The sequence below is a fragment of the Sciurus vulgaris genome (assembly GCF_902686455.1).
Source record: "Sciurus vulgaris genome assembly, chromosome: 16".
NCBI lineage: Eukaryota > Metazoa > Chordata > Mammalia > Rodentia > Sciuridae > Sciurus > Sciurus vulgaris.
In genome coordinates, this window is record NC_136477.1 from 23,827,790 (window position 1) to 23,843,512 (window position 15,723).

Sequence of the window (15,723 nt, forward strand, 5' to 3'; positions counted from 1 at the left end):
AACAGTCAATCTGTATAGAATTGCCTGCCAAGCATTTTTGTTCTTAAAAAGAAAAGGAAGGGGAGGAGGATGCTCAGAGTTGGAATTTGGTTTGGTCAAAAACAACAACAACAAAAAATAAAAGTTTCCAAGTGACAGGTGACAAGGTCAGGGCAGGGCCACAAAAGAAGTATGCCCATCGTGTGAGTATCTGGCTGCCCTGCTCACCAGACACTGTGCTCAGGACTCCTGGCGCTGTCAGGCACGCTGACATCTGGTTGCTTTGATCACCTTCCCAGACAGGCACCCGAATCCCCCCAGTGTGGCTGCCAGGCCCACAGCTGGGTGTAGGTGTCACCACCCTGTGTGGTTCACATGTGGGAAGTGACCGTGCAGCCAGGACCCTGCTACTTCCATCTTTGGTCCTGCAGACATCAGTGCCAGCTACAAGTGGAGAAACCTGGGCCTAAGAAGAGTCTGCTCACATGAGGCCAGAGTGGGAGAAGAGAAGGCACAGTTCCTAGGCTCTCTTAGATCCTTGCCTGGGAATTAAAAGGTCCTAGGTCTTGGAGATGGGAGAAACGATACCCCCAGTACTCAACATCTACATAAGAGAAATTCTTGGTCATGTTTTACAAGTACATTCTTATGTATGTGTCTTGGTATTATTTGTGTTAACAAATGATAATGAAAATCTCCCCCGACCAGTAAGTTCCCTTTCTTTCCCCAGCACAGTCTGCACCCCACCCCATGTTTCTGTCCCTCCTTCATTCAACACTGCCCCACCACTCTCAAGTCTGGGTGAAAACAGATTCCTCATTGTCCCAGCAGGCTCTCTTCCCTTGCACAGATGCCCAGACACACACACACACACACACACACACACACACACACACACACAATCTGTTTTCTCTTGGGTCACCATCTCATAAAACTACTTCCATCCCTGCTCCCAGAGGGTCAGCACTGTGTTCTATTTATCTATTCCATTTGTGCATATTGTAGTGTCCCCATTTTTGTTTCACTGACATTAGGATGAAGGCAATCAGTGGAAGGTGACATCAAATGAATTGATCCTTCTATTCTGCTTTTCTTTTCTTGGTGCACCGTAATCATACCCAATAGTGGAATTCATCATTACCTATTTGTACATGCACACCATATGACAATATAATTTGGTCAATGTCATTGAAAAACAAACTTTCCTACTTCTTTATCTTTCTTGTAAAATTTTTTTTTTTTTTAAAAAGCAAAATTTTAAACCTATGTGTAGAATAGAAAGATCTCTTTCTCAGAGAAGGAGAAACACTTGTTTGTTAGTTCTTCATTTAAAAGCACATTTTCTGTTCTTTCCCTTATGTATGAAGTATTTATTAAACACCTGTTGACCACAAGGCCCTGAGCTAGGTCCAGGACCATGGTCCACTCAAGCGGGCATGGGCTCTGCCCTCGTAGGCTTTATTCCAAGAATATAAAAGCTTTTTCAATAGTTTGTAAATTTTTAGAATTTATACCTTACACATACATAAATTTTAATGAGAAAAGTCCCAGGTAATTTAAAACAAACTTAAAAGAGTTAGATGAATATTTCTATGATGTTAATTTGAGAATTCTTTAAGATCGTTCCCAAATTATCACTTGAAAGCAATTTAATTTCACTGGGAAAAAAGTAAACAACACTACAATTTTTAAAAACAAGCATTAAAAGTTCCAACTATTAATTCTTTTATATATATATATGTATATAAATGTGTATATTTATAAATGACAAGAAAACTCCAATTAAGAAACACACACACACAAAAAAAAAACAATTTTAAAACTACTTCATTATAGACTACCTTTAAGTAGAGAGTAAAAAATTCTCAAAGACACATTTCAGAGATTCACAGCATGTTTAATGCCAATTAATTTCCAGATAATAAAAGCAAGTCCCAACGAAATCATGAGTGATTTGCTCAAGGCCACACAGCTGGTTGGTGACCTCTAACACTGGACTGTTGGCACTCAGAATAATTTTCTCCCTATGTTATCCAGCTTTCTGTCACTGTGATAAAATACTGGAGATAATCAACTTGTAAGGAAAGGTTTATTTTGGCTCATGGTTTCAGAGGCCTCAGTTCATAGTTGCTTGGCCATGCTACCTTTGGGCCTGTAGCAAGGTAACACCTCATAGCAAGGAAAGCATGGTGGAGCCAACTGCTCACCTCATGGTAGTTGGGAGGCAAAGGGAGGAAGAGAAGAGGCTGGAGTCCAATAGCCCCTCCAATGATCTAACTTCCTCCCACTAGACTCCACCTCTTAAAGGTTCCACCATGTCCTAATAGCACCATGGGCTAGAGACCAAGCCTTGAACACATGGGCCTTTGGGGAACATTTCAGATCCAAACCACAGTGCTCTCTGGAAGAACCACTCAGAAGGAGAAAACCTTCACTATAAAACAGAAGCTGCCCATACCTCAAAGAGACATTACTTACCCCACAGGGATTAGCTGTGCTCAATTCTAGTTAAACTTCTACAGAAAATATACAGCACTATTCTTTCCTATGAAGCTGCCCTTGGTAAAAAGTTTGAGAGGTTGATCCCTTGAAAACACTTTGAATTAGAAGAATAATAGCATATCTTGAGAAGATTTGGCACACTCATGTAAACACCCACATGACCTCCTTCATGGTCATGACCTATTGTTATCATTTGCCAAACATTTACTCATGGATAACAACCCATTCAAACTAAGAAAAAGGTTAAGATTCTTCCTCAGGTACCTTATAAGAAAATCTTAAGGATGTGTACAATTCCCTTAAAGACCAAATCTGGTGTTTGGGGGCCAACTGCTTAGAAGTCCTACCTGGCCTGGTGTCTAGAAGTAAAAGGAATGGGTTAAAGATGAGAAGATCCCAAGGTGGAGCTCCAGGAGGTGAACACCTGGCCATTTTTAGTGCCTCAGAAGCACGAGACCTCTTCAAACCAGAAGATAATGAGAAGGAAAGAGGTATGGCTTACACTTTAAGAGATCATTGTGTGGAAGAGAATGAGCTCAGGCCCTGCTGCTCACCCTTCCTGTGTGACTCTGGACAGGACAAAGGATCCCCCATTTTAAAAATGAGGATAAGAACAGCCTTCACCCCAAGGGTTACTGGAGGGTCTAAACATAATAAACACATCAACCATCACCACCTACAAACCAGCCAGCAGAAATGAGAGATGAGACCTGGAGGGAGTGAGGCACTCGACACTAGCCAGGTCTCCTCCGAACACTCTCAGGAGAGGAAAACACCGGTCTCCTCACGGGAGGGTGCTCCATTCATTCCTGCGCTCAGCAGTTGCTCATCGGGTTTTCCTGTTAACTTCACAACTCAACGTGTGTTAGCCAAGCAACTTTTATTGCACTAGTCTATGGAAATATTTAACCTACGAGTTCCTAATAATGTGGTTCAAAGAGGCTTTAATGGTCACATCTGGAAGCCCTGTAAATCAATTTCTAGAAATACGCCTTAAGGAAATCATGATGTGGGTAGACAAACGCCTACACAGAAAGATGTTCACCCATGTGTTATTTGGGAAAGAATTATAGACATGGTCTAGGTTCCTAATAATAGACAAATGATTAGACATAAATGGTTGAATATTAAGCAGTGGTGAAAACTGCGTTTTTTCCAAAATTTTAACAATAAGGAAAATGGTCAACATCTATTAATTTTAAAAGCATTATGTTAAGCCGGGCATGCTTATAGTCCTAGCTCCTTGGGAGGCTGAGGCAGGAGAATCCTTGAGTCCAGGAACTGAAGACCAGCCTGGGCAACACAATGAGACCCCCCCCCCCCGCCCACACACACACACACATACTGGACCCTCTGTGCAGAGGGGAACCAAATTAAGAGGACATCTGCCTGCAAGGCCCTCACTGTCCAGTAGGGGTAAAATCCTACCAGGCAGGAAAGAGCGGGAGGCCACTTTCCTAACTAACCCTGCTTCTCCAGCTTCCCAGAACTCAGCATTCACCACAGTCCCCCTCCCCCAGTGTCCACACCTGCATCATCACCAGATGACAGGCCACCATCTCTGTGCTCAGGCAGCTGGGCTTCTGTGAATAGGGCACTGTCCCCACCATGTATCATCTGTGTTCCCAAATCTGCTTACGCCCGTTTTGTTTGTTGATGTCATTAAATGACTGGGTTTACTTTTTTCACGAACACTGTAAAAAGAACAAGCACTTTTCCTAAGGAAAGTCAGTTTTGTATCTTGAAATGCTCAATAAAGAATCAATTAAACCACCTATTTTATCTGAACGAAGCAATTATCAATATATTTGAAAAAGTCATTTAACAAAAAGAGGACTACGTACTTCCAGTCTAGTGTGTGTGTCCCGGGGCACTCACGAACATAAAGCACTTAGCACAACCCTGACGAGCAGGAAGCACTCAGTAAGTGTGAGTCATCATCATCATTGTTGGTCATCACTATCAAGCAAATAGTTACAGAGTGATGAGCGTTGACAGCAGGAAAGAGGCAGAGCCACAGGAGTGGGGGACACAACAAATGGGGAGGTCTGGAAGGTGCTGTGGTTGGATCTGAAATGTCTTCCAAAAGCTCATGTGTTGAAAGCATGGTCCCCAAAGCAATAAGGTGCAGAGGTGGGGCTTTGGGGAAGTGACTGGGTCACTGGGCCCTGACCTCATCGGTGGATTAGTCTGGACTACTGGGAGGTGGTGGAAACTATAGGCAGGAGGGGCATGGTTGGAGGGAGTAGGTCTCTGGGCTCCTTGGGGACCAGATCTTGTTACTGGCCCCTTCCTCCCCACCTCCTTACCTTCCTCCCTCCCTCTCTCTGTTTTCCAGCTGCCATGAGCTCAGCGGCTTTCCGGCACCACATCCTTCCACCATGATTTTTCTACCCTGGAGCCAGTTGACCACGGGCTGAAACCATAAGCCAAAATAAATCTTCCCTCCTCCAAGTGTGTTTCAGGTATTTTGGTCACAGCAAAGAAAAGCTGACCAACACAGACAGTTTCTCAAAGGAGGACACAGTTGTGCGGTCAACCAGAGAATAGAAAAAGAAAGGGGAGAGGGCACAGGGAGCAGCGGCAGCCTGGGGCAGGCGAGTCTGCCGTGTCCAAGGGCTGAAAGCACCAGTGTAACTGCCAGGGGCTGGGAGGGCAGCACGAGGCCCGACGGAGACAGAGCCGAGGCCAGGCCACAGGGTATCTGGAGACCCCACATTTTATCCAAAGAACAATGGAAGGAGACAAAGGCACAGCACATTCCAATTGGATCTCAAGAAAACACAAGAGGACAGCAGAGAAACGAGAGAGCAGCGAGAACGGGGGGAAGACAGTGGCCCGGGAAAGAGATGGCCAAGGGTGGCAGCAGCAGGGTCAGAGACGGGATCTAGGACATACCCAGAGGAATAATCGGCAGCACCACCAAGGGCCAGGAGAACATGGAAATGGGGTCATCAGTGTCATATCTATTAAGACAAAAGGGTGTGGAGGAGAGGAAGTCTGCTTTTGGCAGAATACACAGGAAGCTCATGCCAACTACTTGAGGCTGGGGAAAGTGGGGGGTGGGAGAGTCTCCAGCAATCACAGCCCAGAGAAGCAGGCTGGGCCCAGCAGCACTGAGCTGCACTTCAAGCTGCCTAAGGAAGAGAGGGACTACTTCTGAGGGTACAGCCTGGGCAGGATACCTTGTTAAAGCTCTCAAAGCATCAGGGCTGAGTGTCGCTGGTGTGGAAGCACAGAAGGAGAGGAAGAAGAACTGATGCAGGAGGCTGGAAGACTGGGCAGACGTACAGCAGGGAAACCTGGAGCAAGCAGAGGCCACGGAAGCCAGACCAGGACGGGTCCAGAAGGGGCAGCAGCCACATCAAGCCTGCTCAGGGGTCAGACAGGACGAGGGAAGATGGGCCCCTCCAGGTGCAGGAGCGTGGAGTGGGCAGAGTACAGAAATCCCCCAGCCAGGGGCTCAGGCCCTGCAGCCTTACCCTGCTGGATTGCCCTCGGGATAAGCCCTGCCTGAGTACGCTGCCATACATCAGGCTTCTCATGATTCCCACAAGTCTGACCGTACAACACTCACGATGCCTGTGAGCACGGGACGCAGGGGCATGAAAGAGGCAGAAACAGGTAGGGCATTACAGCAGGCAATACTCCTGCAGTGCCCGGAGCACGGGGGCAAGGCCCAGGGCACCCGCACACGATTCCTGGCTCCACACACCCGGCTGGAGGGGCTCAGGATGTCATCACACTGGGCCTCAGGAGCCCTTGTGCACCACTGTGATTAGACCAAATTAACGGGTTTTGGCTTCTTATTTAAATTGAAATTTCAAAAGACATTAAAATGGCAAGGGGAGCTGGTTTAATACATACATTCTCAGACCCTCTCCCTGCCCCCGGCCACCACGGGGGAAAATGAATCTCATCTTCCACTTAAGCTACATCAGGACAAGTGTCACTTGGGTCAGTGACCTTGAGCCATGAAAACCAAGGCAAGAAATTCAATGCAGGATGCCAGCAGAGGCCTGGGGAGCTGCCTGCACTGGACCCACCCAGTGCAAAGTCCTTGGGTTAGGCAGTGGAAGGAAATCAATAATGCAGAAGTTGTTTTGATCTCCTTAGTCAGAAAACCTCAGCTGGAACTCAAACAAGTCAAGTTCTCAAAGGATTACAGGTGCCTACTGGCCGCTCAGTCAAACCTGTTGACAGATTCCTTAATGGCACTTTATAGTGAAAGCAAACAGTAGAACAATGTCTCGAAGCTCTTGTTTGCTTAGTAACTTTCTCTTCTCCTCCTTGTGAAACCTGAAGGTAGCATGGTCAGCAGCTTAAATGCACATGAAACACAGATTTCTTTCCTCCTGATGTTCATTAACCAGAAAGTCACATCAAGCGCCCCTGGAAGAAGGACGCAAGAGGAGTCACAGTTACCCAGCAACCAGTGCAGCAACCTTCACGTCTGTGTCTACCGTCTGAGACGAGGGAACCATGACCTGCAAACCTCAGCATGGAGGTGAAAAGCCACAGGGAAGAATGACATCTCATTTTCAAAGTAGGCAACACCAGGCTAAGTGTCACTAGGATCAGGGACATCCCCTTAGACCATGGGGGGGAAAATGAATTTTGTATGTTGGACAAATATAAATCAATAAGCAACACACGCATCCTGGAACAGGTTTTTGAGTGTTTTGGTTTTTCTTTTGTGCTTCACCAGACTCACTTTATTCTTTTTTTTTTTTTTTTATTAAAAATCATAAATTTACATAGGGCAATGTTGTTTGATTCATTCTGTTATTTCTTTCCCTTCCCCCCCACCCCTCCTACCCCTCTTTTCTCTCTATACAGTCCTTCCTTCCTCCATTCTTACCACCCTCCTTATCCCTAACCCTAAACCTAACCCTAACCCTAACGCTAACCCCTCCTACCCCCCCCCCTTATATGTCCTCATCCGCTTATCAGCGAGATCATTTGTTCTTTAGTTTTTTGAGATTGGCTTATCTCACTTAGCATGGTATCCTCCAAGTTCATCCATTTGCCTGCAAATGCCATAATTTTATCATTCTTCGTGGCAGAGTAATATTCCATTGTGTATATATGCCACAGTTTCTTTATCCATTCATCAACTGAAGGGCATCTAGGTTGGTTCCATAGTCTGGCTATGGTGAATCACTTTATTCTTAAGCTAGAGTTTTCCCCTTTTTTAGTGACTCTGAGAGAGAATGGTTAGTGTAGAGTCAGACCAGACAACCTAGGTTTAAATTTCAGCATCCCCCTTTGCTAGCTGTGTGACTTTGGGAAAGTTCCCTGACTTCTCTGAGCCCCAGTGTCCTCAGCTGCAGAATGGGATAGTAAGAGGAATGAATTCAGAGGTCCCTGGAGGACTTCAGAAAAGACAAGAAGAGCAATGAAAACTGGGCCCACCACACAGTAAGTGCCACATGTTGACCATTTCTTCCTGTCTAATCCCAAATGCCCCAAATTTATGGACACATTTGTTTTGTGGGTCATTTTCACTTTTGGTGTTTCTTGGACTCAAGGGAGTTAAAACTCCACCTGACAGGGAAGTGCTAGAACTTTCCTGAAAAGGTCATTCTACCACCTAGAAAAGGTGGATTGCCTATGGCTTTTGCCCTCCTCTCAGCAAGCTAGATGACGGCCAGATTTAAAAGGCAAAGTGTGGGTTCTCCCCTCAGGATAGGGAGGGAGTTTTTATCCAGCTCCCTGGCAGCTATGCTGTGTCGGCAGGGATCTGGGCAGCAAGGCATAGCTGGCCCCCTGCTCAGTGCTGGCACCCGGGAGCTCCGTGTTCCCACTGCCACCCACCAGAGAAGGCCAATACCCTAAATGACAGAGAAAATAAGTCTAGACTGAAACAGAGGGTTACGCTCTTCTTACATACCTCACAAGTGACTCACATGTCTCCTGGGTTACACACGTGTAAACACACACACGGAACCCAAGGAGAACGTCAGGCACAGGGAAGGGCTCCTAGCCCGGGCCTTCTGCCAACCCCTCCACCAGTCTGGCCAAAGGCTCGCTGACCCCTCCTCGTAGGGAAGGTCTGCAGATGTACGATCAAGTGCAAAGGCCTGCAAAAGAAGGCGGCTGTACTGATGCGGTCACTAGACCTTGAAAAGGGTCTGTGACATGAACAAAAACCAAAGTCTGTGACATAGGTGCTTCTTTATTAAGGTGTCACATAAGGAGGCCTATCAGCACACCTGGTGACAAAGGTCATTTCAGAACAGTGATGAGTGAAGACACGACTTGAAAGGATCTGCCTCTGCCACTGCGTGACAGGGAAACACCTGTGATCTCCACTGGTGACCAAGTCACGGGTCCTGCCAGCACTGCCATGCTTTGTGGTCTGCACAGTAATGAGAGGATATGCTGCCATTTAGTCAGAAGTTAGTGAAAATAAAGATGCCAATTTTTTTTTCCATTGTAAGTTCAAGTAACTCCTAAGTCCTCTCTGCCCACTTTGGGGCCCCAGGACCTTGGTGAAAAGCCTCATCTACAGAGTCCTGAGCATCAATTAAGAGTTAATGTTTGTCGGGGAGGGGGTGACATAAATAAGCCAGGGTTGGTGGCACATGCCTGTAATGGCCACTTGGGAGGCTTAGGCAGAAAGACCGCAAGTTCTAGGCCAGACTGGGCAATTTACCAAGGACCCTGTCTCAAAATGAAAAATAAAAAGATCTGGAAATATAACTCAGTGGGATAGAGCACCCTTGAGTTCAATCCCCAGTCCTGAAAACACACACACACACACACACACACACACACACACACACACACACACGATGTAGAAAGATGCCCACCATTATGTTAATGCCAATCATTATAGAGTTGTGTTTGTTTTTGCATTTTCTACCCTCTGTGCAATGGCCAAGTATCATATGAACTTATGTTACTTTAAAATAATGTTTATAAGCCTTGAAATAACAGTGCCAAGTACTTATGCATGTTAATTGACAAAAGCAGAATAAAAATTTAAACCATGAAAAAAAAGAGTTAATGTTTGATCATTGGATTAATAATATTTAGCAAATAGCCACTCTGCACTAAGCAAAAAAAGGAAAAAAAGAAAAAAGCAGAAGTAAGGTAACACCTGGATACAACCATGCTGGAAAAGCTTTTAGAATCTCTGTTCAATGTTTATTTCAGTTCTTCCAATTTTATTATAAGTTATCACTGCCAAATTCACCAGGATTTCTTTTTTTTTAATAGATAACTAAAAATCAAACTAACACACAGAAGACACAATCTCTGTTTGAGTCTACTGTTAAGTAAACCTTAGAAACTACAGATCAGTGTTATGGAATAAACACCAAGCTCGCCATGCTTCCACTTCCTTGATAATAAAACCAGCCCTGCCCAGCTGTAGACATTTGATAGGGACATGATGAAGCAATTAGTGCTAAAGGTCTTTGAAAACTGTGTGGTGCTGCCCATGGATGGTGTTCCAATGATACTGTGCCTCCAGTGATTAATCAGAGTTATGAGAAGGGACATAGGAGCCCCCGTGGCAGAAACAGCCACGAGGGGTCCTGCAGAATCACAGGAGGGTCATCTATGGAAGAGTAAATAACAGAGAGAGATTTCGCGAACAATAATTCTGTTGTGAATTTTACTGCGGATTTCACAGTTGTGGCAGATACAGAAAACACCACGGATCTTACTCTGAACTTGGTTTTCTGTGCATGATATCACATCTCCATGAGTAAGCTAGAATGACTTCCAAAGAGCTTCTTAAACACTTCAAGACACAGCAGTCATTCAAAAACCTATGGATTATTCTATTTTTATTTTCACTGAAACTGATTTTCTGCAATGTTCACAGAGAAATAAGGATTTGCGTCAGGTATAAAAACACAGGTCAGTTTCAACAAATTTCCTTCCTAATGAGAAAGTATCTGACAGAGAAAACCTGAAAATGGCTCCCAATACAACCTAAAAGAGGAACTTGTAGTTCCAGCCTGATCTCCCAACTTTAAGAAAATTAGGAAAACTGGTCTGCCTTAGTAAAAAATTTTAGAGATGCATTCTAAGCTGGTTTTGAACCATGTTTTCTCCACATAAAAGCAGGACTGCTGTACTCTTTTTTTTTAAAAGGCTGATGCAATGATACACAGATATGTAAATGACCCAGCTGGCATGAATTTCTAAAGAGCGAAACTGCTTCTAAATAGCTACCACTTTCATAAACTTCAGTTACCAACATTAAGTATTAACTTTATAAGACTGTCACCATGTTTGAAGTCTACAATACCAAGTGTCATGCTCTTGTCATCTTGAACACTGAAGAGAGCTCCCCTAGTATACTGCTCACCCTACCAGGTATTAGCTCTGCAGCCTGGAAGCATCCACGGTTTGCTGCTGCAATGGCAGTCTGACTCTCCCAAATACCAGCTCAGGGAGCTTCTCCGTTGTCACCCTTGGCACATGTCTCACTGGGTCACATAAGTGAGTTGCCTTGATGTCCCCAGTATCCTTGATTTTAAGTAAGACAAACTTTTTCCCCACAGGAGTTTCTAGGCACTCATCTGGTACTCTGGTAAGAAGTGGAAATGAGAACATTTATTCAAATTCTTCAGCTAAAAGAAAGTGGGTTCAAATGAAAATCCTACTTGGTCCACACCACTCTAAAACTTCTATTCAGAAGACGTAAGATTCAGACCCTCTCTGTGGTTAACTCCACAGACACACCTCCATCGCCCTTCTGGAGACAGCAGGCTGAAGGACCAGTACTGGGCCTCACCTGAGGCGGCAGCTAAGAGGACTGGTCATCTCACTGCCCTCGGTAAGAGGGACTTGGGGTCTCACTGCCCTCAGAGCGTCAAAAGGCAGCTACTCACGGAAGTACTTCAGCGTCTCCTCGATCTGCTCGGTGGTGAGGTCGAGGTTGGCGTCTGGGGAGAGGAGAGGCGTGTGGAGCCAGTCGTCGTGGTCATAACCGTAGATGGTGTCGGCTCTTAACTTATAGTGGGGCAGCTGCTCCTCCAGCAGGCTGATGATCTCGACTTCCGGAAGATCGGTGCTATTGCACACGTCTGGAGAAAGGAAGAGCAAGGAGACTGAGAAAGGAGGGCCCACCCTGGCTAAGGCCTCACTGCCGTTAGTCAGCTACACTGCTGGTCTGCAGCAGGTATTTGGTTTCACCTACAGCACAGAGAGGCCAGATGGGGCCACATCAGACTTAGAGCCATGGGGGAGAGGTGTGGGTGGGGCCTGGAATGTCCCCCAAAGCTCCTTCCTTGAGGGCACAAACTGTAGGAGTGGAGCCTGCTTAGAGGAAGTAGGTCACTGAGGGCAAGGCCTGCAGGGGTGTTTCTTGTCCCCAGTTTCTTCCAGGATTCCCCGGAGAAACAAGGCAGGGACAGCAGGGGAGGCAGCCCCTCCCCTCCAGTCCCTGCCTGAGCCAATGCCAAGCAGGCAGCAGAAGCACACAGAGAGGCCGGTGCCCAGAACAGCATGATGAAGTTGCCCAGACTCCCACCTCCTTTGTGTTTAACAGGAAGGCCACACAACAGGCAAAGACAGGAGGGAGGAGGGAAGAGGAGAGGGGAAAGGGGAAAAGAGCCATCACAGGGAAAGACAGCCCACAATTAGGGATTGTCACCCTTTGGGCAACAGCCCTGTGAAGACACCTGTCAGCCCCCACCACCTCCAAAGCCCCGCCAGCCCCCTCACTCAGTTCCACCAGCCCCCTCACTCAGTTCCGTGTGCAAAGCTTCACTGCACGATGCTTTCACTCAGGACGTCGGTGTGGTTTTCAAAGTGCTGAGAAGCATTAATGATGAGGAAGTGAGGATACTCGGGATTTTAGTTGGCATTTAGGGAAGCAGTTCAATCCTGGAGTATGGACTGCCCCTGAATATCTGGGAAATGTCACAGTGCACACACCTGGCACTTCAACCAGCACTGTCCAAAAACCAGGACAGAAGCTCCAAATGCTCCCTTGGACAGAGCAGCAGCCCCACTTCAAGACAATTTCTATTTTTTCTTCTCATTTCCCACCAACAAGACGACACCACTCAAAATGTTCCAGACAGGCCCATGAGAGGTGAATATTTTCTCTTCTCATTCTCAGGTGAAGGGGATGTTCCCACAGAGCTCACCTCCAGGAGAAGACTCCCATCTACAACATGACCACCATCTGACAGAGGGGACCTAGGATTGAGGCATGCAGATGCCAGTCATGGCATCTCTTGGCTAAACGTGGATGTAACCAAACTGCTCCACAGCAGCTCCACAAAAGGCAGAGCGAGACTGTGCCCAGAAGAACAGGCAGGGGACCAGCACATTCCTGCACAAGACGCGTTGGCATCCTCTGGCATCTTAATGCTGTTTGGTAGTGGGAAAGGGAACACAGTCTAGAAAAACATATCCCTTCTAAGAACAATGTGTCACTTGTGAACACAAGGGCAGCTGCTCAAAAGCTGAGAGTTGCCCACATATCCAGGGTTGAAGATCACTGTATTTACAGTGTGGGTCTTGGTGCCCAAGAGAGATTGTTTTCCTTTAAGCATGTGATGACCAGTGAGATAAAGCATCAAAAGGGGAGGCTGTGCCACAATGCTTTTTTTAAAAAAATCTTATTTTTCCATAATGTGGCCCGCCATACAAACATCAGTAAGTTTTGAGTTGCTTGGAAGGCCCAGAGAATCGAGGCCTAGGAGAGATGATGCCCACAGCGACTGCTAGGGAGCTCCTTGACTTTCAGAGGCCCCAGAGAACTCTTGTGGAGGTGGACACCATGTCAGTTCAGTGGGAAGGCACACCTGAGGCCCGAGGTTGGGTGAATGTAACACAGGAGCCATCAAGAATCCCCCCCAAGGAATGCTGTTGACATACCACACACCTCAGAGCACTCTCGGCCCCTCCTGGCAACCTGGGATATGGATGTTATTTGCAGGGTTTTATAGGCTGCAAAGCTGAGATTCACAGGAGCTGTGGACTATCCTGCTGGTCAAGGCCACATGCTAGCTGAGTGGTGATCTGTTCTGAGAAGTCTTGGCAGCTGACTGAAAGTCATGCTGCCACCCTGCCCCCTGCTGCCCATCTTCTGGGATGGCGCATGTGAAACAGGACAGCAGCAGCATCAGGAAGCTTTTGTTCTAAGCAGGTAGAAGACTTCATATGCACGCAAGGGATGGTCACTTAAATGCATGGACAAGTTAGGGTGGTGCCAGAATGATCTTCCCTTTTAGAACACAGGAAGTGGAGCCAAGAATTGAAGTACCTTATCTACAGAACCTTGGAGAGACAGTAGCCTGCGTAGGACAGCGCTGCCCCTCTCTTAAAGCTTATTAGAGCTGACAGTGTGAACGGACGCTGCTGGCCCACACTGGAAGGAAAAAAATCCCTTTGTGCCCTCTGTGGCCATCATTTCTCCACAGCTCCAAGTCACACTATTAACAAGCTATAAAAATGTGTTCTCAGTGGTGCACCCCTATACTCCCAGACACCAGGGAGGCTGAAGCAGAAGGATCACAAGTTCAAAGCCAGCCTGTGCAATTTAGCAAGACCCTGTCTAAAAATAAAATTTTCAGAGAGCAGGAGTATAGCTCAGTGGTAGAATATCCTTGAGTTTGGTCCCCAGTGTCATGAAAAATAAAAAACAAAAACACATTCTCAGCTAAGTCTCAAATGAAAACCAGCAATTTCCTGATTAAACTCAAATCCCAACAGGTCCGTGCTTCTGGCAGATCGGTAGTAACAACAGGCTCCACTCACCCCTACCCCAGCCCGTCAAACCATCAGACTCAGCAAGGCAGTCAGAGGAGTCTGACCCCCCAGCGTCTCCTCCCTCCCAGTGGTTGCTTGCCATATTGCTGTTGGCACCATCTTCAGAAGGATGCTCTGTGAATCACAATACTGCCCTCCTTTAAAAACTTCTCTAGCTCCCTATAAAGTGCTTCATGATTCAGCCTGCGCCTTCCCAGGGCAGAGGCCACTGATGGTTTACCAATATCCAGTCTCTGCCACTTCCTTTTGGTAAAGCAACCCCCAAGGGATGGATGAGCCCTTGGTCAACCCACTAGAAACTCCATTTCCCAGCTCTCCCAGCAGGAAGGGGTCCCCAAATTCCCAGTTACCAGGAAGTAAACAGAGCTGCCAAGCCATGGCCTTGCCACCTGTCCAGCTGCAGAGCTGAGCTGCAGCTGGAGTCATCGTCAACCATACAAGCAAAGGGGGGGCCTGGGGAATGAAAAGCCAGGGAGAAGGCACTTCTGCAACACTCTGCACTTTTAAGAGAGAATAAAATAACATCTACCTTATTGAGGCAACCGCTCACAATCATTTTGATCTCTGGGATCGTCCTCTGCTGTTTTCTCCAATTTTCCTTGAGTTAAGCCAAACCAACTTCTTGCCATTCTCCAAACATGTTTTTTTTCACAAATCTGGATTTTTACACTAGCTATTTTAACTGCTTAGAATGTCCTTCACTGCCCAGCCAGCTCCACTCTAAAATATCACTCAAATGTCACCCTGCATTTGCAAAGCCTCCCTCAACCTCTCCCCTCCAGCTATCATGGTACTCGGTGCATAAATGATTCCAACACAATGTTAGCAGTGTTTTCTCCATGTCTCTTCCCCACAAACTGTGAGCCCTTCGGGAGACAGGGCTCTGAATCACCCTTTAACACCTAGCCTGGCCCTTAGCACCTTGCTGAGCAACTGTAGGGCTCAGACGTGCTGCATGGATGATGGAACAAAGGGAAGGAAAAGCAGATCCACTCTGTCCACTCTGTCCACTCTGTCCAGCCCACCTACTCAGAATGCAAGGCGCTCAGCCTTCGGCACAAAGGATGTGCTGGCATCTAGTGTCAAGGTCTTTCCATGCCCCCTCAGATCACCCCAGGTCTTTGTCCAGCATACAGGAAAGCCCCATAGGAGAATGGATGTCCCCTCCATCCTCAGCAAACACCAACCCAAAGTCCGCCATTCTTGGAGCACCACTTTCGGAGCAGAACACAATTCTTTACCTCCTGGGACTATAACCCTTCTGAGATTTCTCCCAAAGCAAAATGTTTGAAGTGGACCCTCTTTCCAAGATGAGGGCTTTGTTGAGGGCTGCCTGGGAGGTGGGAGAAGGTGCAGGAGACTGTGTGGCATCCAGACTGGGGCTGTAGAAGCAGCTCTGTCCATCCTACTCCTAACCGGGCTAGATCCTCAGCCTTGGAGAGGGGCTAGAAGGAGGCGCCTCCACCTAGGGATTTGCACTGATGCTCAGGTAACACC

General features: G+C 46.8%; 1 protein-coding gene across 6 annotated transcripts in view; it reads right to left on the reverse strand.

Moving 5' to 3' along the window:
* The window catches only part of TRAK1 (trafficking kinesin protein 1), a 109,788-nt gene that overhangs the window by 70,932 nt on the left and 23,133 nt on the right, over positions 1-15,723 (reverse strand). For all 6 annotated transcript variants that reach the window (XM_079114124.1, XM_079114123.1, XM_079114126.1 and 3 more), the window contains exon 2: positions 11,334-11,528. Coding sequence is in view for 4 of the 6 variants with exons in the window: in XM_079114123.1 (XP_078970249.1) it covers positions 11,334-11,528 (195 nt within the window). In the remaining 2 variants the exon portion in view is untranslated. The remainder of the gene's footprint in view (positions 1-11,333; positions 11,529-15,723) is intronic.